Here is a 20,154-nt window from a genome sequence, read left to right on the forward strand (position 1 = left end):
TAAAAGGGGGGAAAAAAAATAGTAAGAGAGTCTATCAGTTACGCAACATGACACAAGACAGTTAATTAAATGTGGTTTCTCAGGGATTTCAAACAGTTCTTGTGAAGCTGAGGCTTTTTGTTTGGTTTTTAGTATGTTGAACTTTCCTGCTAACAGGCCTGACAAGAAAGCATTACACATTTCTGGCCAAAAAGTGGAAAGAATAAGTAACATAAGTAAAACTTGGGTACTCTTCGTATTTCACTACTACCTCTAGATCTCACTTGAGCTCAGGTTCCCTTGTACGGGGTGTAAAGAAGCTGCATTTAAGCTAATGGCTCTTTTTGTATTAACCCTGCAGCTCTGCTCTGGACAACCCAGGAAGATGCTGGAATGCTCCAGAACCCTGCACCCAGCTTCCCATATGGAGGAAACAAAGGCCTGCATTCAGAAAGTATAACTTTGAGTCTTGGGCTTTTCTCTGCAGCTTCCACACATGGGAACAGACCGTGCCTCACTCAGCAAGTGCCTGATCTGTTTGATTTAGTTAAATGCTTGATTTAAGGCCCAGATAATCCACCCACCCCCGACCTAGAAGACAGACAGAGAGAGATTTTCTTCCCTCATAGAACACTCTGAATGCAGCAAATGTGAAGCTGTGGATAGGACAGGGTTAGGTTGAGGACCACAATATCTGGTGCTGCAGTGAGTGTGACAGCCTTACAAACCTGAGAAAAAGGGGTGATCTCCCCCTTGCTGGCCTGTTGCAACAAGAGTTCTGTAGTGCAGGCCTTCTGCCTGACTTCCTTGAGGAATCTGGTTCAAACACCAAAGTTATTTGACTCTTAAGCCTAGGTTAGCTTATGTTGGTACACTGTTGCTGCCTTTTATAGCTTGGGCTTTTGTTTCAGTCTTGGACTCCTGAAACACCTTCAAGAATTTGAATGCAAGCTGCTGTTGAATATGATCAGGCCTTGCAGTTGCTGTTACATGCACAAGAAATGGTGTGACCTGCCCATTTAGATCATGTAGCATACTTATTGTAGCTTGTATGAGGTGGGATGGGATAGTCAATGCTTGTGTATGCTGTTGGTGCATGAGGACACCAGTTGTTTTCTGGTTTCTTATACTAAAATTGCTTGTAGGGAAACAACTGTCATTTTCTGCTGGGCCTGTATAGGATCTGACCTCCGGGATCCTGGCCTGTGACCAAAGCATCTAGGCACCAAACAAATAATACGTAACAACGGTATATGTCATTGCTGTAAGCTAAACATAGCCAATGGAGACCCAAGCTTAGTAGCTGGATTTTCAACATCACACAGTAGCAAATAAGCCTGGGGTGTTTCAGCTGTGAGTTAGACACCACCCCTCACAGCAACCAGCTCTTGGGGAGAAAAATTCTGTGATTTAATAATAATTATTTTAAAAAATTACAGCTTTTTACAAAAATGGGTACTTTGCTCATTCCACAAAGAAATCTAGCAAGTACTTGATAAAAGCACCCACTTCAGTCCCATAGATTTATCACCAGAATTGCTGAAAAAGATCTTCCAGCTCTACAAGGAAATAATTCCCTCTCTAAAAGTCCTTAGCATCCAGCAACTACTATAAATTTGACTAAAAGCTGCTATTACCAGTTTTGAAAATCCAGTTGCTTCACATCCAAAATGTGAATGCTGGAATTTAACAGTAAGCTCGTTTTTCTGAAAATTATGGCCAAAGAATACATGTGTGTTTCTATATATAAATATGTAATTTTTAATGGATTTTGAGTTACCAAGAGCTAAACAGAATCAGAAATTGCTGAGACATAAATATCGCTGTACTGTAAATATATTCACAATTTAATCCTGATAAATACTGGATTGTAGGCTTCAGAACAAAGACTGACAATTATTGGAACTCGTGGTCATCTCAAGTATACAGTATCCCAATTAAAATAAAACCATAATATCCTTTTTCTTTGTTAAAAGTACCATCTACCATATAATTAACTTGGATGAACTCTACAAATATATGCATTATATCATGCTAGAAGAACTCGAGAACCACATTTTCTTGTTCCCAGGGTCTCTTGACTGTTGGTAAGACATTATAGTCATAATGATAGAATCAGTTTACAGTTGCAAATTCTGCCAAATATCTCACAAATTATATCTGGCAAACAGCACTGCCACTGTTTCGCAAAGATAATGATCTGATATTTTGTTTATGTGGCACCAAAGGGAAATATTTGGTTTAGAGCTTGTGATAGGATTTCAGAAACTTTGTGTGGTGTTCCAAATTTCTGATAGACTGAATAGGTACCACTCTAAATACAGAGTAACACACTCTTTAAACATATCCTTCCAAAAAAGAAACAATCCAAAACCAATGAAACAGCTATTCAAGTAAATAGTCCATTTTATTTCCTCAGCACTTACCCCCACCTACAGAGCAGCTGGTGTGGATACGCATGCAATACTTCTTATCTCTGATGATGTTGAACATACAGATATGTTGCCATAAAGGCTGCTCACCTGTACAGGATTTAGCATTACAGGAGTGCTTTCAGGATGTAATCTGAAACCCATGGCACACAAAGGGAAACATCTACATCAGACTTTATCCACCTAGAAGCATGCAGCCAGCAGGCAGTTTGGACAGGAAAACAGCGTAACTATGACGGTGCTATTCTTTGGATAACTCAGAAAAAGAAAGGAGCAGTGGGTTTGAACTAAATCTGGGACTGTGCTCTGTTTCCATTCTGTATCCTGTGGTACAAGCCTACCTGGTAAGGGCTAAACTTCATAAACTAGTTCTTCTCCTTGTGTGGCCTCTGTCTTTGTGCAGCTTCTTTGGCTGGACTTTTGGGATGGAGAAACAGGGATACAATAGGAAACTTGTCAGTAACTATCTCAGGAGTGTGGGGCCCTTCATTTGTGCTTGAGATGAGAACCAGCAGCTGATACTGTGGTTAGGCAGAGCTTGGCAGGGAAGGTTAGGTGTGGTTAGGCAGTGGCCTTGGCAGGGAAGGTCATGGCCATCTGTCTGAAGTTGGCTGGGGAGTGGATAAGGAGAGGATTTCAGGCTTCCAGATGAGAACAGGCCTCTTCCTGCTCTTCATCCTGTCATGTTTTCCACCACGCATGTAAAAGCTGCTTCTGCTGAGGAAGCAAAGCCCCCAGATGTTTATCCAAGGCTATCGGTGGTGAAAACTGTAATGCCCAGCAGAGGCAACAGGAAAGAGGAGAAGCAACTGCATATAGGGCTATCCTGCTTCCTTTTCCCTCTCCATGAGGCCTTGCCTTTTCCTTTAAAGGGAAAAGAAGCTGGAAATGTGGGAAGGATGGGATTCATGTAATCTTGAGTTGGGGAAGGGGTTAGTAGGGAAGGGCAGAAAGATGGAGAAGGCACAGATTCCTCTGATTTTATTGAAAAAGCTGAAAGCAGGTGACACTCAGACTTGACTAAGGTTGTACCAGGTTTTGATTTAAGGGATGGTAAAGTACACAAAATATCACGAGCAAGTTAAAGGGGAGGTAGCCCTTTCAGCTTTCATGTGTGGCTCTTCTGACAGCTTTTATATATTTATCTGTCTTGTTACTACAGACTCACTAATGCAAACATAATGAGGTCTTTTAGGGGGTTATGGAAGTTTGCTAGCAAATTACTGGCTCCAAGGGCAGATCCCGGCTGTTTGGGCACGGGAGTCTGCAACTGCCAATAACTAATGGTAGGCTGACCTTCATGCTGCCATCTAGTGTTTCCTCATAGACAGAAACAACGTACCGGAAAAGAAGCTTTGAAACTTCATAATGCTGTATTCAGAACAAATATAACTTATTCCTGTATAAGTTACATTATAAAATGTAATAATGAAATAAAACGCTGGACAATATATGAGCTGAAGGAGAGGGAATGGGGAAGAGACATGCGAAGGACCCGATGCTCAGGGTGAATGCTTTGGAAGACACCTTTTCTTTTAAATAATTGTAACTATTTCATCCATAAACAGAGAGAGACAGCTTCACGGCAAGAAAATTATTCAGAATCAGAATTTGTCCTCATTTGTTTTTCACTCTGTGAAATTAATGTGGCTGTTTGCAAGGTGCAACAGTACACAATGGAGCAAGAATCCAAGCCGACTCTTGTCTTAACTGAGAGAGACCAGCATAAGAAGCTTGGCAAGTCCTTGTCCGTCATAGAATCACAGACTGGTTTGAGTTGGAAGGGATCTTAAAGATCACCTGGTTCCATCTCCCCCTGCCATGGCACGGACACCTTCCACCAGAACAGGTTGCTCAAAGCCCCGTCCAACCTGGCCTTGAACACTGCCAGGGAAAATAGACTGCCCAGAGGGAAAAGTAAACCATAATGAGCGGCCTTTAAAGGGCTCCTGCTGGCATTGTATGAAATCAGGTATGAATTTAGCCATTTTCAGGAAAGTTCTCCCATTTACGATAAAATTTTGGTAGCAGCATTTGAACATTATGTATTCAGACTGACTGCATGTTCTCAGTGCAGTCTTAACACAGCTTGTTTAGGTGAAAAGAAACACCAGCACAGCAAAGAACAGAGTCAAACTCTCCAGCGGAAAGGATCATGTACTTCTCTGCTTACAAATCACCTCTCAAGTCAAAACATGAACATTGTCTCAAGCCCTTAGGTCTTTCAGATGCTTAGTCTGCAGAACAGAAAGTCCACAGGTGTGTAATGTTAGGAGTCTACATCTCTCATTCAATAGTACTGTTTTTTTCACCAAAGAAACGAGTATATCCCAGTCCCACCAAACAGAGCCTGCTGCTGGGTTAAGGCATTATTATTCCTCTCCAGCTGTTGGTACCAGGCTGTAACATCCATGTAGGTATCAAAAGCTGTCTTCTAAACACACCGAAGCAGCCTTTCTCTGTGCTTAATAGGCTTTCACTTCAGACTCGTATGCTCTGGATATAGGTCTTTTCCAAAGCTCATGTTTAATGCTCATTGCTCTAGTAGGAAGTCATGTTCTCTTTCAGTTCCTTGTTCTTCCTCCCTTTGATCAAGTCATGATGCCACTCAGCAAAGATAAGTGAATGAAAAAAAAGATATGCTTCATCTCTCTTCCAAAGTGCTCAGGATTTCGGTGGATTAGAGCTGTGTTTTACAGCTTCATCTCCGAAGAGCCCATCTGAGAATACCACGGGGCAAAGGCTTGAAAACCAAGAGCACACGTCTGTAAGCAGTCCCTTCAGGACCTGCATCATCTGCTGGCTTACAAAGTGGCCACATGCTTGCTGGTGTGGGATACGGGGCCCACAGAGCAATGGCAGTACAGCTCCAAAAAACAATCTATTCCCTATCCAGCAGGGAAGAGACTGCTGCTGAGGCTCTGGCATCAGGGTTCACCAAAATCTGAAGTGAACTCGGGTACCCTCATCTGAGTGATCACTGCTTTTACTCCATGTGTAAGTGAGTGAGTGCTTTAAGGGTAAAGACATAGGCCAAAGCCACAGGAATCAGCACAAGGCTTGTGTGGGGCATGCCATGGTCTCTGCTCTTCACTTCTCTGCCAAGCAGTTTAAGTGGAGCAGTACTTTTTTTAACTCTTTTCCCATATTTTTCTCAAAGATTTTTTGTGTAAATGTTGCTAAAGAAGATTTATTTTTTCTTAAGAAACAAACTTCCCCCCACACCCACACAACTTCAATTTTGTCCCTCCTCTTCCAATGATAGATTAAAGAGACCAATGGGAGGCTTACAGAACTCCAGCATTGCCTGGATTTATTATTTTTTTAATCAAGAGGTACAAGTTCAGTTGTTCTTTTCTTTTTAGTTTTAGGGACAGAGATTTTGCCCTTCAGGCAAGCTACATAAATAGGAAGGACATCAACTTCAGTATGTTGTTTGTCTCATGATTCACTATAACATTTCTCTAGTACCAGGCATGGCTGTCTCCCGAATAAGCAGAGTTAAAACCTTCCTGTAGGTGTCTAAGACCTCTTGGGCAGAAGGCCTTTCGGCTGGGTCCTTCTTCTTACATGCTGCATGGATGTCAAACAAATGCAGTCTCACAATGTCACTTCCTTCAACATGGCCCAAGAAGAAATTGGAGACATCTGGGATTTTCCAGATGTCTGTTTTCTCATCGTAGGGTGGCATGAGGTCATCCTCAAACGGCACCTCTTCTCCATAGGGCCAGTGCTGCTCAGGAGCTACAAACTCGCCCTGGAGCTCACGATGACCGCACTTCACCAGCCTGCCAGCACTCCTGTTCACAAGAGGCAAAGCGTCCAAATCATTCACCAGGACATGAAAGTCACTTGTTAGGAGATACTGAGAGAGGACCTTGTCCAGGTCATTCGAGTCACACATCACTAAGCTGCCCAGAGGGCTACTGTGCAGATACCGAATGATGCTCACGTAGTCTATAGCCAGCATCAGCCTGCGATGCCAGGTGTTCATCCCCTTATACCTGGGGATGTGAAGAGTTTCATTCAGGCCCCTCAGAGACCCTAGAGGATGGTACTCGGTGAGGATTGTGAACTGCTGCTCACAGTAGCCAAGCAGCCGGACGACGTGCTTGCTCTGAAGTGCTTTCAGCATCTTCAGTCCATGGAGAAAGTCCTCCTTCAGCTCTGGGTTGGTGAGCTGTGAAAGGACCACTTTGTTTTCCTTCCACTCGGAGAGGAAGACCTGAGAACACACAAGAAACACGTAAGATGTGGAGAGCCTTCTTCTACCAGTTGACCTTTGAGTGACCTGCTTATTCACAACCTCAAACCAATCACCAGTCACAGTCAAGCCTTTAGGTAAGGCCATGTACCTGTCACCGCAAGCCGGTACTGACAGATGTCATAATTGCATCATGGCTTCCTAAGTTGTCTTTGGAATGGGCAATGCAGATGGATTAAATTATTTCACACTACCCAACCCGCCAGTCTTACTCTGCCATAACTGTACCACACTCATCCCATCTCTGTGATTTTGCTTGTGTAGCTGGATGTCATTCACTGTCAGGGAGGTGGACCTGGTCACGCTCTCCTGCGTGTTCTTTGCACCTTATTGGTAGCCATATGTCTACAATAATGAGCTGTTGTGAGGATACTTAATTAGCCAGCAAACAGCGAAAGCTCTTCATCCACAGGACAGAAGAAAGGAAAACCAAACTCACCTTTTTCACAGCACCTTCACCAACACACTTGAGCTTCCTGACTTCCCTATTTATGGCTTCACAGGAGAGCCACGGGGAACAATTCTTCACCGTTCCCAGTTTGAAGTACCCAAAAGGGCAGAGACTGGGGTCTGTTTCGCCACGTCCCGAAGAGCTGTAAAACTTGTTGAGGTACAGGTAGAGAAGGGCATTAAGGAGCAGGACAGCCACAAGCAGTAACAACAATGAGATGGAGGATACCTCCCTGGGAAGAAACTCCCTCCTAACAAAGTGCGGTTTCTTTTCCATGGCCGTGCCTTCTGCATCCTCCGCGGCAGACGGAGGCTGAGCGGGACCCTCTTCCCAGCCCGGGGGTGAGCGCCGCGGGGACCGTGTCACTGCAGCTCTGAGCCTGCAGCCTACAGGGAAGGCCACGCGTGGCAGCGCTCTACGCTAAAAGCGGTTCAAGCTCGGCGCTCGCCCCGCTGCTCATCCTCCCGATTACCTGAGTGGGATGGCCCGGGCTCGGCCGCCCCGAGCAGGCCCGCTGACCCCGGAACGCACGGCACCCCCGGGGAGGGGGCAGCACCGAGCGCGCTTCCCAGCCGCACAGGGTGGTGGTGGCGGCGGCGGCGGCACCGCCCCGGGGCGGAGCGCAGCGACATGGCGGCGGCGGCGGCCGGACTGGGGGCGGCGGTGGTAGCGGCGGCGTTGGGCGCGCTGCTGATGGCGCCCGGCCTCACGCAGCCGCACAGCGGGGGCCCGCCGCAGGAGAGCGGGCCCGGGGCGGTGGAGCGGCGCCCCGCGGGGCGGATGGACCAGGCCGTGCTGCTCGTCCGCAACGAGCTGCCCATGCAGGGCCTCCTCCTCGCCGCCCGCTCCGGCTCCTGCCACCAGGTGAGCGGCGGGAGCCGTATGTGTGTGTGTCACCCCCGCGTCCTGCCTCGGACACCCCTGCCCCGGGCCTCGGCGAGGCCGCTCAGCCCTCCCGGCGGCTCCCCGTGGCGTTGTGGGGTTGCTTCGGTGCGGCGGGAGCGGCTCCAGTCAGCCCCCGGCATCTTCCCGGGTGTTGGCCGCTATGCGAACAGACCCGCTTTCACCCCCCTGTGGCACTGATGGGCTCCCTTCGCGCTCCTCTCCCACAGTGCCTGTATCAGTTCCTGGCGTTCGTGCCACCGAGCAACGGGAGCCTGAGGAAGCCGGGCACGGCGGAGGTAGTGGTGGATACCCAGCATCCGCTCACGCTGCAGCTCAACGGCTCTGTGAGTGACACGGAGCTCTGCAAGTACGTGGCACAGCCCCAGGGAACATCTGGATAGCTCTGTCCTGTTTGGGGTTTATGTATTGTAAGCTTTTTGGGTTTGTGTTTGGTTTTCTTTCCCTCGGAGCCCTGTGGGCACTTAGTGCCTGACTGTTTAGAGTGCAGTTTTCCCCCTGCTGCTGTAATTGTGGCACACATTGCAATTGTGCTGAAAAGATGTAAGCACCAGCAGGAGCTGAAATGGTGTGTGTGGAGACAGCATGTGCCCATGCCTGGTTTCTCTTGCAGAGAGTGTGGCTCACAAAGACAGGGGATGAGGTAGGCAGCACATGTGTGGTAATGCACCTGTGTTGGGCAAGAGCTGGTGATGGCAAAGGCAGAGCCAGGCGGCTCCTTGGTAGATCACACTGTTAGGCCAAGTTTTCGGCTTGCCTTTCGTACAAGCATCAAGGTTTACAGGCCCCGAGATGCTGCTGTGATACCTGCACGTAGCAATGATGGCTCAGCAAGTTCCCTTTCCTTTATCCTTTGCAGGATTCAGTATCATTTTGGAGAGTTTGGCAATTATTCCCTTGTGGTAAAGACCCTAAGTACAAGCACCAAAACTGTTTCTTGTGACCTAGTCATCAATGAAGGCCCTGTCAACAGCTATCTCCGTATGTAATCCTCTGTTTCCCCTTCCTTTCGACAACTTGCATGTCTCCCAGCGAAACCAACTTCCTAACAAAGCCTGTACAGCTACTCATGCTGTGCTGAAGATGTGTTATGGGCTTGCCTCTCTTCTCTCTCAGCATCTTACCTCCTTATGTTTTATACACCCACCTTGAGGCCCTGACTAGAATTGGGCCTCTTCACATAACACTGTACAACCACAACCTTTTTGCCCCAGGGATTAACCCAGAAAAATCAGTGGGTATGTGTCTGGAGGGAGGCATTTTTGTAGTTCCTGTTTTCCTGCATGTTAATGTATGTACATACAATTCTTCCTCTTCTTCCCTCTGTCTTCCCCACAAAATGGGAAACAATTCATGCAGTGTTTGGATTTTTGTTTGTTGCTGTGCTTTTAATTTTAAGTCTCACGTCTTGCATCTTTCTTCATCTCTTTTTCCAGGGCTGTATCAAACTCTCACCTACATGTCTTCCATTCTTTTCCTTTACATTATTCTTCATCTATATATTCATATATAGGTTATTCTTCAGTCCGTCCAGTTTTCCAGCTGTAAAGAAAAATGTCCATGCTTGCAAACTTGGGATATTACCCTCTCCCCTGTTTTCTTCTTCATGTTGAGACTGTTTCTGAGTCTCCAGTTTCTTCTTCAGAATGTGTAGCATGTCGGCTCTTTTCTCCCGATTGCCTTGTGGTGCAGTGCAGTTTTACTTTGCCTTTTTTTTTTTTTTATGCTGAGATACGTAGTCATGTAGCTGCACGTCAAAACTAACCTGCTTTTGGTTTGGGTTGTTTTGGAGTTTTGTTGTGTTTGTTTATTTCTCTGGGACTCAGGCTGGGGCTATGTATTGCATGGAGAAGGTGGTATGATGCTTGGTGGGTTGGGCTTTTTGTCATGTTTGTGTCACGCTTGGCGAAGGCCAGGTTACTGACTGGTTTTGTTAGGTCATTTATAGACTTGTGTTTTTTTCTCTTTCATACAGCTATTCTCTTTGCTTTCCTGGTTTACACGGGAGCCCTCACTATCCTGATTGTCGGGCGCCTTTTGATGAAGTAAGTATAACAGTACTGTAGCAGTTCCTTGCATATGAAGTAGGGGCCACCAGTTTAAAAACACATTTCATGGTGTGCTAGTGCTTTGGAGTCCCACTGTAGCCCTGTTACCTGGTTGTCATGTACAAGGTAAGCTGTGGTAGCTGTCCATGTGACAATGAATAGAGTGATGTGATTTCCCTCGGGGCGTACCTTGCAGCCTTGTGAGCTTGTGTGTAGAGCTGTTACTGCAGACCCTGCCTCATGCTCCTGTGACTTGTGCCTGGGTCTCTAGCCCTCAATCAGCAGTACAAGGCAGCAGGACATGGGTGTGTGTAGCATGTGCAGCCTTCCATCCTGTGTACTGAGTGATGTGAGTCATCCCTGCCTGCAAACAACCTGAGGATAAAGCCCCCAAAACCTGAGCTTGTGCCAGTGTTATTACACAGCTGAACTTTACTGAGGTCCCAGGTGCTGGCTGAACTCCAGTACTGTGTGTAGGAGCTGGGAAAACAGAAATAGCGACTGTCCCAACTTTTGATTTATAGTTGATGTCAAGATGAATTTGGCTATAAAGTACTTCTTGTCTTGTTTTGTGTTTTAAACTGCTTCTAATTTCCAGAATTCATGCAGTCAGGAACTGGGTTTACAAGAAACTGAACCCCAGAGAAACTGATCGTCTGATTAATTCTGTGAGTGACCACAGTATCTTTAATCTGCATTCTGTAGTGTTTTCATCTCTAAGGAACATACGCTATCTAGATATCTGGGCTTGTTTGTTACTAATCATGTTCTGCTTTGAGCATGTTTCATTTGACAAATCTTGTATTGATGTCAGACAGGCAATTTTATGTCAATGGAGAGTGCTAGGCTGGGTTTCCACACAAGTTTAGTGGCTTCCCAGTGGAGCTATTGAAAGTCTTGGACATACAGCTTTGTACCCTCTCTAGTTCCCTTGAAGCAAACATGTTACCTTCTGACACAGTCAGTGTGATGGAAGGGAAGAAATGCCAGCCTTCATGTCTGCTTCCAGCGCAGTAGGAATTCTAGCAGGATCTATACTAAAGTCAAGATTTCTCTGGCAGCCCTAGAGCTGGCATTTCTGTGTGAGTTGTGTTTTGTACTAGCATATAGGTAGATCATCACAGTCTGGGCTTCACTTCTAGGAGGTCCAAACCTGTCTAGAATCAAAACACCTGGGAGTCGGCTTTACAACAATTCTTGTAGTTGTTCATTTCCATAGCTGTGTTACAGCAATGTCTGCTTCTTTATGCTGTCACCGGGGCTGATCGGAGTGATTTAGGCAACTTGATTGTAAAGAAGCCACTCCAGCATTTAAAAGGATTCATTTTCTGCTGGTTTAACTCTCTGAACAGTGTAGTGTCAGACAAGTGCTGGTTGGATGGATCCTGTTTGAGAATCAGCAGCTGTATCTGTTCAGCTCTGTTGTAAAGCAGCACTCACAGTGATGGCAAGCCTGTGGCCAATTGGACTGGACCCAGATCTCATGAGTCTCAAACACAGGCTCTTTTCAGAGCATTGTTGTTTTCACCCTGGTTGAAGGTGGAGTGCAGAACATCTGCAAATATCATTGCTATATGGTGGAGCCATGAACAGGTTAGAAGTAGCAAGTGGGGAAGCAAAAGGCTGAGGAAGACGAGGAGAAAAAGACAAAGGCTATATGTGAATGTTTGCTGACCTCTGTTCCTTGACCTCAGCTGATGCAGCTGCTGACTTGCCCTTTGTGTGTCTGGTTTGTTCCTGAAGGAGCTCGGGTCCCCAAACACAGCAGACTCCGTTAGCAGTGATCTCACCCCGCATTTGTGGAGCACAGCCTCTCGGCAGCGGCTGCGTTCCCTGGACACGTTCCGAGGGTGAGCATAATACCTTGCTCAGATGTAACTCTTCCAAGGGGAATGAGATCTTTCCAATGGCAGTTGGGCAGTGTACAGAAATATATAGCAGATGGACAGTTCAGGGGGGTCTGTTTTACTTGGAAGATAATCAATGTTTGAATTCTTGGATTTTCCAAAACACTTTGCAGTTGATCTAGTTTGAAGCAACATTAAAGCTGTGGCAGAGGGAGGAAAAGAGCAACATATGTTCAGCATGAAAATGCTATGTGAAGGAGCTTACTTTGGTTTACCACCACCCGTGATCTCTGAAATGCTGCTTCCTAGTTGGCAAAGCTCAAGATTTTGTACATAATCTTGCTTTAAAAATAAAATGAACCAGATCTCGCAGTTATAAATGTTTTAATGGGGATAAACGCTGACTTTGTGTTCATATATATGTATTTCATTGACATGTGGTACTTTGTGTGTGTTTTTAACTTGTCTTTTTAGGCTCTCTCTTATAATTATGGTGTTTGTTAACTATGGAGGAGGAAAATACTGGTTCTTCAAACACGAGAGTTGGAATGGTAAAGTACAATTGAGACAGTTGATCTGCGTTTTAACTGCAGCAATACCTAGATATGGCTGGCATTGTAGATGCTGCAGCGAGCTGTTGCTCAGCTGAAGACTTAGACTAAGACACCCTGCCAGGTTGCCTCAGCCGAGTATCTGGCTTATTAGGTTAATGGGCAAAGCCATGTGTAGCCCTGCTCATCACACAGTGATGGTGTGATTTCAGATCACGGTCTGTGTGTGTAGCCTTTTCAGTTTTGACACAGGTTCACAACTTTAACTTTCTATGTTGTTTAATGGCCACAGTCAAGCTGATGGTACTCAATGCTGCACAAACATAATGCCTTGATAGGCAAGCTACTAGGAAAGAGGTCAGGCATTGTGCTGCCCTAGTGAAGAACAGCAAGGATCCCATCCCTGAAATCTTTCCCAAGACACAGTGATCAGTTCTGACCCTGATTCGAAGGATGGTAAAAAGCAGTGAAGCAAGATGATTAGCTCTTTGTAAGTTTTATTTATAACGTGTTTTAGATTTGGGGGCATCAAATAATTGGCAAGCAGCCTGCAAGTCCTCTGGAAACTCAACAATAATGTTCAAATTTAGGGAGGGTTCGAGTGAAATAATGTATTCCTTTGTATTTCTCTGTAGGATTAACAGTGGCAGATCTGGTGTTTCCATGGTAAGTCTTCCTGAAGAGTAGTCTTGCGTCAAGTGATTCTGTATGTGAGAAGTTACAAGGAGAACATTGTGTGCATCTTGCCTCCATGTGGAAATGTATTTAGAGAGGTGAATTTGTGTTGAAGGGTTGATAGGAATCTGCCCCTCCAGATAACAGCATCACCCTTATGATCCAGTAGTAGAGCTGAGTGCTTTCTGCTCACCCCGCATTCCCCTTCCTCCCCGACACAATGTTAGCGGGACGTCCAGGGTTATCCTGCAGTGGAAGTGGAGTATCCCTGAGGAGCTCATTGCCACACTACTGTGTTGAAGGTGATCAATTTGGCAAGATTCAAAGCTGGACTGATGTGTGTCCAGAGATAAAACAGCCAAGGGAATTTGGGATTAAGCTGATGTCTCAATAACCAGAGGATGGTCTTATGGGGAAGCAATTATCCTGTCTGCCCCTAGCATGCTTCTACTAGCAATTGCGGGTTACTCCTGGAGCTGGGCTTGAACTGTGAGCCGGATCTAGAGGGGAGGAGCATGTCAGTTCTGAATTTGAATCAGCTTTGCAGCTTGTGTTTCACTGCTCTGAGGATGCTGATTTAATTTGGGATAATGGAAGTTTTGGTAGCATATGCACTGCTGCAAAAAAACAGAATGCAGCTGCTTCCCTGACCTTTATTGCCTCAACTGACCACTCAAAGAGGTGGAAAGGTCCCATCGTGCAAGCTCAGTTGTCTGGGAATTCCTAGCAATTGGTTGTCCAATTTCACTTCATGCATGCATTGCTATTGGGCCAGTGCAGGCTACTTTCTTAGCTTTAGTGTTTGCTGTTATGCACATGTGTGATGGGACATCTGCCAGCTCCATTTCCCGTCTGCTCTGTTCTCCAGGTTTGTGTTCATCATGGGGACATCGATATCATTGTCACTGAGCTCCATGCTGAGGTGGGGAAGTTCCAAACAGAAGCTGCTTGGGAAAATCCTCTGGAGGAGTTTTCTGCTAATCTTGCTGGGAATCATAGTTGTGAATCCCAATTACTGCCTTGGACCATGTGAGTGGCACTTGCTCTCTTCCTTGCATTCCTGCAGCTGTTCCCACCTCCTTGGCTGGGCTGTTAGGAAAACAGTGTCAGCCTTGCTGTACTGACTGGTTGCATGGAGGCGGTTTGATGGTATTCTGTAGAGTGCTCTTCAGCTCTGCACCAGTGCAATTCTCTCTGACCCCTGTGCTGACCACTGTTTATCACCTTAGTGCTGACTGTTCCAGGGTTGTGATTCCAGAAAGTGGGGTGGCAGAGTGGAGGTGGGTCTCAGCTCTCCCTGGGGAAGTGTAACTGTCCTATTTACAAAAGACCCCCTGTCTGTTCCTTTTCCTTGTTGCTTGCATGTTTTCCAGTGTCATGGGATAATCTGCGTATTCCTGGGGTGCTCCAGAGGCTGGGATTCACATACCTCGTGGTTGCTGCTCTTGAACTCCTGTTTACAAGAGCTGGTGCTGAGAGTGGGACTTTGGTGAGTTATGTGGGGAGATGACAAGTGATACTTGAGTAGGGTTTAGGAGCCTTTGCTCTTATTTGGGCAGAAAGGAGCACATGAGAAATGAAATCACGTAGCATCTTACCTGATGTGTAGTGCAGTGTGACCTGGCAAAAATTCCAGGGAACATGCACCCTTCCGTGTCCCATACTGCATTTTGCCACATCTAGGTTTGCTGTATTTAAAGATTTCACTGATTCATTCAGATGCTGCTTGGAAGCAGGCATTCCCAGGCACTTCTGATGACATTCCACTGCGAAGGGACCCCAGGGACAGGCATCTGTATGCTGAGTCCTGTGGCTTGTGTTTTGTCCGGTTAATTTTGGCAGTGTTTTTTTCACAGTAGGGGAAAGTAATACTGCTTCTTGGCCTTTCTGGAGCCTGCTCTTCCAAAAGGCTTTTGTTCTGCTCATGAATCAAAATTCCTTCTGACATTTTCCAAGCTCAAAAACATTGTGGGCTTTTGTTTTGATTTGTTTCTTCACCTCCCCCAAGTAACTAAGTGTCTGGAAGTCGTTTGTGAAGATGAAAGGTCTATTGGTAGAGCCCAGTTTTGTAATGACAATGGCTCCTTCTTGTATCTGGTGGACTGCTTGCCAGGAAGCACAGGATGTCCCTAGGGGCATGGTTTTTACTTGCCAGCTAATACCCCATTCCCTCCATCTCGTGCAGGAGACACTGTGTCCTGCTCTGCAGGATATTCTCCCCTACTGGCCACAGTGGATTTTCATTCTGATGTTAGAAGCGATTTGGCTCTGCCTGACCTTTTTGTTACCAGTGCCAGGTTGTCCCAGGTAAGACTGTGCACCCAGACTACTTTCTATGGGGCATCAGATTGTTTTACTTCTACTGAGTAGAGAATAGACTTTATTAGCCATAGGGAAAGAATGAAGAGGAAAGCTTTTACACCAGCAGGGTTAAAGGGAAGCATTCATCATGTGAAAAAACTTCACTTTGGTACCAAAGTACCAGGTATTATAAAGGTGACATCATTGTTCCTTTGTATTTAAAGAAGAGGATTTAAAATCTCCATGAGGTCTGTGTCACATAGGACCTGTGTTTCATTGTGTGCCTCTGGCCAGGGAAAACATGGAGCGTTGAGTATTCTGGGCCAGTGGGTCAGCTGCTGTGCAGGTGGGGTGTACCAACACTTTGCGCCATAACCTGTTTCCTTCTGTCCTAGGGGCTATCTAGGTCCTGGGGGCATTGGAGACTTTGGGAACTATCCCAACTGCACTGGAGGAGCGGCTGGTTACATTGATCGTTTGCTGCTTGGAGAAAAGCATATATATCAGCATCCCTCTTCAAGTGTAAGTAGCTTTTGGTTTGCAGTATGTACCCCAGGTCAGCACTGAACATAGCTGTCAGAGCGAGCCTGGGAATGGTACATGTAGGAGGATGGAAGGGAAGATTGGTTGTTCAGGTGTCCTGTGACAACTGTTCTCTCTCTAAGGTGATTTACCAAACAACGATGCCATGTGATCCTGAAGGGATCCTGGGGACCATAAATACCATCTTTATGGCCTTTCTGGGACTGCAGGTACCTCTTGTCTTTCTCGTTCTGTGCTACAATGGGAAGATCTGAAGGAATCTTAGAAGTGGGGAGGAAACTTGGGTTTTCTTATTTAAGGCTGAGACTGGTTCTAACAAAACCTTTTCCAGAGCAGTGCTTTCAGGCTGACTTAGACTGAGGTGAGTGTCAGAGAAGTGGAACCTAAACTGGCAGTAGCTTGCATTATATAAACTAAGATTTTCTCTCAGTTTTTGTAAGGGATGGACATAAGAAGTTTGCAGAACATTCACTCAGAACCTTCCTTTTCTTGTTTTATGGTTGGACTTATGCTGGGAGTAGGCTGGTTCCGCGTGTTGGAAATAGGGCCAAGAGATGCATACACTTCACAGCTTCATTTCAAACATGCAGTTTTAAAGGTCACAGCTGTACATGTTCCCAATTGCTAGTTTTCTGCTGGATGCACAGTGTTAACTACCTTGCACAGGTGCTGTGGGTGTGCTCACCATCGCAGGCATGAGTGAGGCAGGGGTTCACAGTAGCGTTGCCAACATCAAAAGCTCACAGCTCACCAATGTGTTTTAAATGGGATATCGTGATGCTTTTTGATGTAGTTCTACTTGGCCGTTGCTGGCCCTTCTGTCAATGCAGGAGCTCCTAACCAAAGTGAAACTCTTGAACTGAGAATGAAATGTTACTGTATGTAGTACTGGGTACAAATTGATGGGGAATCTCTGCGGGGCAGAGGTTGGAACATCAGTGTGACCCTGGGGAGTGAGTCATCAGGACATGTTTCTAAGTGCGGCATGAAAAGGAGCATGTGCTGCAAGCCAGGGTGCAATGCGAGCTGTGGAGAAGCTGTTCTGGCTGGCTGGGGATGGGTGGCATTCCTTCATGCAGTTCTTGGTGAAGGAGACAGAGCTCAAGTCATGTCGTGTTAAGCTAACAAAGTTGGTCATCCCCTTCCTCAGTGTTAACGTAGCACGAAAAGGAGAAAAGGTGCACCCACCTCTATTGCATTCTTTTGTTTTCCCCTTCTGTGCCCATTCTGAGCCTTTCAGCCACTTGGTTGGTATGAATCCTGTTTGTGTTCTCCGTCTTAGCATAGGTGGCTGGCAGCAAATGTATCTGGCTCTTGAAATGTAGTTACATGTATGGGCATTAATTAATTCTCTGTATTCTTTCTATATTAGGCAGGAAAAATTATCTTGTTCTACAAAGACCAGCACAAACAAATTATGAGTCGGTTTGCCATATGGAGCATTGTAATGGTAAGTCAGATGGATACGTAGCTCTTCAATAGACATGTCTTTTTATGCAATGCAGACTTAGTATTTCTGAAACATGTTGCAGTGGCTGCATAAACTTTAGCAACTTTCTATTTCAGGGAATTGTTTCTGCTATCTTAACAAAATGCTCTAAAGAAGATGGATTTATTCCCATAAACAAGAACTTATGGTAAGCAAAGAGATACAACTTTTAGTATGATTTTGTTCAAGTACTATTTTACCTTGAAGAATACTTTGCCTTTCTTATATTGAGATCTGCCCATATCACATAGTTCCCTAAATAACCTTTCTACTGAAAATGCGTGTAGGTCGCTATCGTATGTGACAACCACAAGCTGCTTTGCCTTCATCCTCTTACTGCTGATGTATTACCTTGTGGATGTCAAGAGACTCTGGTCAGGTGCTCCATTTTTCTACCCAGGTCAGTAAAGCCATGGCAGGCAATGTATTCCTTCCAATTCTTTCTGCACTGATTCTACCCTTTTATGTTTTCTTCACTTCCCTTGTCTTTGTTGGGATTTAGAATGAGGTAACCTGAAGGGTGCCACTTGAGATGAATCTTTGTGTAGAACTGGGACACTTCAGATATTTAGGAAGAGGGACTGTAAAGCCTTTAAATGAGGGCTGGAAGCTGCTATTGCCCAATGCCTGTTCTCAGTTTATCTTCAGTTAAGGTCCCAGGCAACAGCTGCCTAGTACCACGCAAAATACCACAGCTGGTTCGTAGTTGGTTTTGGAAAGGACTGCTGAGACTTGGGTAACCTAATGGGAAACTCAAAGGCCTGTCAGCAGAGTAGTACCACTTCTGAAGATGGGGAAGACAAAATCCCCTGGGCAGCTGTGTAGTTCTGTCTCTGTTTTTAGATAAGCGTGTCTCCCAAAGCATCCCATTGTGGTTTTAACCACACTGGACTCTTGAGAAACATCTGAGTACAGAATGCAAACCCACAGCAGAGGGAACCTTTCAGCAGCTCTGGTGTCTGGACAGAGATATGGGTAGGGTGACAGCACAGGATTGCATCTCCTATCAGAAATCTCAGAGCTTTGAAAGGCAGTTAGCATTTGTTTGCGAAGGCAATCGATCTGACCAAATGGGTTGGCAGTTGGCCACCCTGAAGACAATAGTAACTGTGATCATTCTCATCAGTAGAATTGCTGGATACTGATTTGGTTGTATTTTGTGTTCAGCATACAGGTTGTCTGTATTTCTTTTCAATAAATGTTTTGGGACAGAGAACCCCTCAGTATGTCTTTGAAAACACATGTGTAGCATCTTTGGGACAACCAACACTAGCTTGTTACTGCCTCATTGGCACTCTGTTTCATAAGCCTGGCATGCCTCTGCCTGCTTCCTCTGAAGCAAGCTCATGCCTGCTCTTTCAGATGGTATGACCTGTGCTTACTTTCAGGAATGAACTCAATCCTGGTCTACATTGGACATGAAGTGTTTGAAAATTATTTCCCTTTTAAGTGGAAGATGCAAGACAGTCAATCCCACGCAGAGCATCTGACTCAGAACCTCACTGCCACAACGCTTTGGGTCATAATATCCTATGTACTTTACAGGAGAAGGATATTCTGGAAAATCTGAGCGGTGGCCAAGGTGTAGCAAGCCTAGGTTCTGACGAGGCAAGTGGATGAGGTGGGTTAGCCTGAAACACTGCCACTCATGTGCATTACTAAAAAGGGATTCTAGTTCAAGTTTACAGTGCCATGGACATTGTCATCAAGATTTTTATGTGACTTAAGGGACAGTATCTTCCTGTTTAGCAAAACCTCATTAGTTTGCTGCGGTTGCTCTTTGTTTTCTGTACTTTGTAAATATTTTACTGATCTCCCTCCTTCACCTAGAAAAACTGAACATAGTGCAGCAGTTGGGCAGTCAAGGACAGCCTGATGGTGCTTACAAAGGGAACAGCAAGGGATCTGGGTGGTGACTACAGAATGACACCATGACAACAATTGTGTCTAACAAGGCACCCCCTAACTCTGGTTAAGAGTTTGTATGTACCGTTTTCACCCGCCACATGCCTGTGCCATGCTAGTTACCACCTCACATTTAACTCTGCCATCTTTTTGACTCTGGAACACTGGCAGCATCTTCAGCCCTGCAGTCTGCAGACAGGGAGTGCTCAGGAGCACCTCTGTGTTACGGCATGCTGTGGAAAGTGGTGACTCAGCTGAGCATTCCTCATCGTCTTCTTCCGATTTGGTCCTGGATCAAAGCCTTAGGTTAAGGATCCTGCTGAAGATGCTGCCAAAGATCTCTTCTACTGGCTTACTAATCAGCATGCTGCTGCTACAGGTTTGGCAGCCTATCTGTGCACAGTCTGGGCCACTGTGTTACACACCTCTAGCATGGATGAGGTCCGAGTTTCACGTGCTGCACTCAAAGAGTGCAGGGAGGCCAATTCCTATCGAACTGTATCATCACTTGGGTGTTACCAAAGTATGATCAAAGCAATCCTCTTTATAAATGGAATCAGAAAACCAGCAGTATAGGTAGAATTTGGCCAAAAAAGGAATAGATAGCAGACCAACTCAATGTATGATAATGTTTTTCTGAAACTCAGGATTTCCACACCAGTGCTAATAAAAAGGCTGAAATGCCCTGCTATGTTCTCTGTGTATGTATAAAGACAGAAAGAACTGACACACACCTTAATATAATGCTATGCAAAAAAACTTCCAA

General features: G+C 45.6%; 2 protein-coding genes across 3 annotated transcripts; one reads left to right on the forward strand and one right to left on the reverse strand.

Annotated features, from left to right (window-relative positions):
- Nucleotides 1-4,550: 4,550 nt before the first annotated feature.
- On the reverse strand, nt 4,551-7,544 carry POMK (protein O-mannose kinase). Its single transcript, XM_061478855.1, has 2 exons — nt 7,115-7,544; nt 4,551-6,636 (listed from the first exon to the last, which is right to left on the reverse strand). The coding sequence occupies exons 1-2, from the start codon at nt 7,400-7,402 to the stop codon at nt 5,863-5,865; spliced, it is 1,062 nt and encodes a 353-aa protein (XP_061334839.1). The 5' UTR covers nt 7,403-7,544; the 3' UTR covers nt 4,551-5,862.
- Nucleotides 7,545-7,717: 173 nt separating this feature from the next.
- Nucleotides 7,718-20,073, forward strand: HGSNAT (heparan-alpha-glucosaminide N-acetyltransferase). Of its 2 annotated transcripts, XM_061478843.1 has the most exons (17): nt 7,718-7,990; nt 8,239-8,378; nt 8,889-9,010; nt 10,005-10,074; nt 10,676-10,745; nt 11,821-11,927; nt 12,399-12,475; nt 13,111-13,141; nt 14,019-14,179; nt 14,524-14,639; nt 15,336-15,457; nt 15,847-15,973; nt 16,117-16,203; nt 17,367-17,444; nt 17,561-17,631; nt 17,771-17,883; nt 18,872-20,073. In XM_061478843.1, exons 1-17 carry the CDS (start codon nt 7,757-7,759, stop codon nt 19,051-19,053), a joined length of 1,908 nt encoding a protein of 635 aa, XP_061334827.1. In that variant the 5' UTR covers nt 7,718-7,756; the 3' UTR covers nt 19,054-20,073. The 2 variants fall into 2 exon arrangements, with proteins under 2 accessions (XP_061334827.1, XP_061334818.1); XM_061478834.1 differs by lacking the exon at nt 16,117-16,203 and having other exon boundaries at nt 7,771-7,990.
- The last annotated feature ends 81 nt before the right edge of the window (nt 20,074-20,154 follow it).

The sequence above is a fragment of the Pezoporus flaviventris genome, unplaced genomic scaffold (assembly GCF_033815535.1).
Source record: "Pezoporus flaviventris isolate CSIRO_AGI_PZ_B2104156 unplaced genomic scaffold, CSIRO_AGI_Pfla_v1 ptg000002l, whole genome shotgun sequence".
NCBI classification, from domain to species: Eukaryota; Metazoa; Chordata; class Aves; order Psittaciformes; family Psittacidae; genus Pezoporus; species Pezoporus flaviventris.

Excerpts from the sequence above, each read along its gene's own strand:
- POMK (XM_061478855.1), bottom strand. The coding sequence starts at position 7,402 with ATGGAAAAGAAACCGCACTTTGTTAGGAGGGAGTTTCTTCCCAGGGAG. Across the intron at positions 6,637-7,114 it reads GTGAAGGTGCTGTGAAAAAG|GTCTTCCTCTCCGAGTGGAA; the intron begins GTGAGTTTGGTT and ends GTGTGTTCTCAG.
- HGSNAT (XM_061478843.1), top strand. The coding sequence starts at position 7,757 with ATGGCGGCGGCGGCGGCCGGACTGGGGGCGGCGGTGGTAGCGGCGGCG. Across the intron at positions 10,075-10,675 it reads GTCGGGCGCCTTTTGATGAA|AATTCATGCAGTCAGGAACT; the intron begins GTAAGTATAACA and ends TCTAATTTCCAG. Across the intron at positions 15,974-16,116 it reads ATCAGCATCCCTCTTCAAGT|GTGATTTACCAAACAACGAT; the intron begins GTAAGTAGCTTT and ends TCTCTCTCTAAG.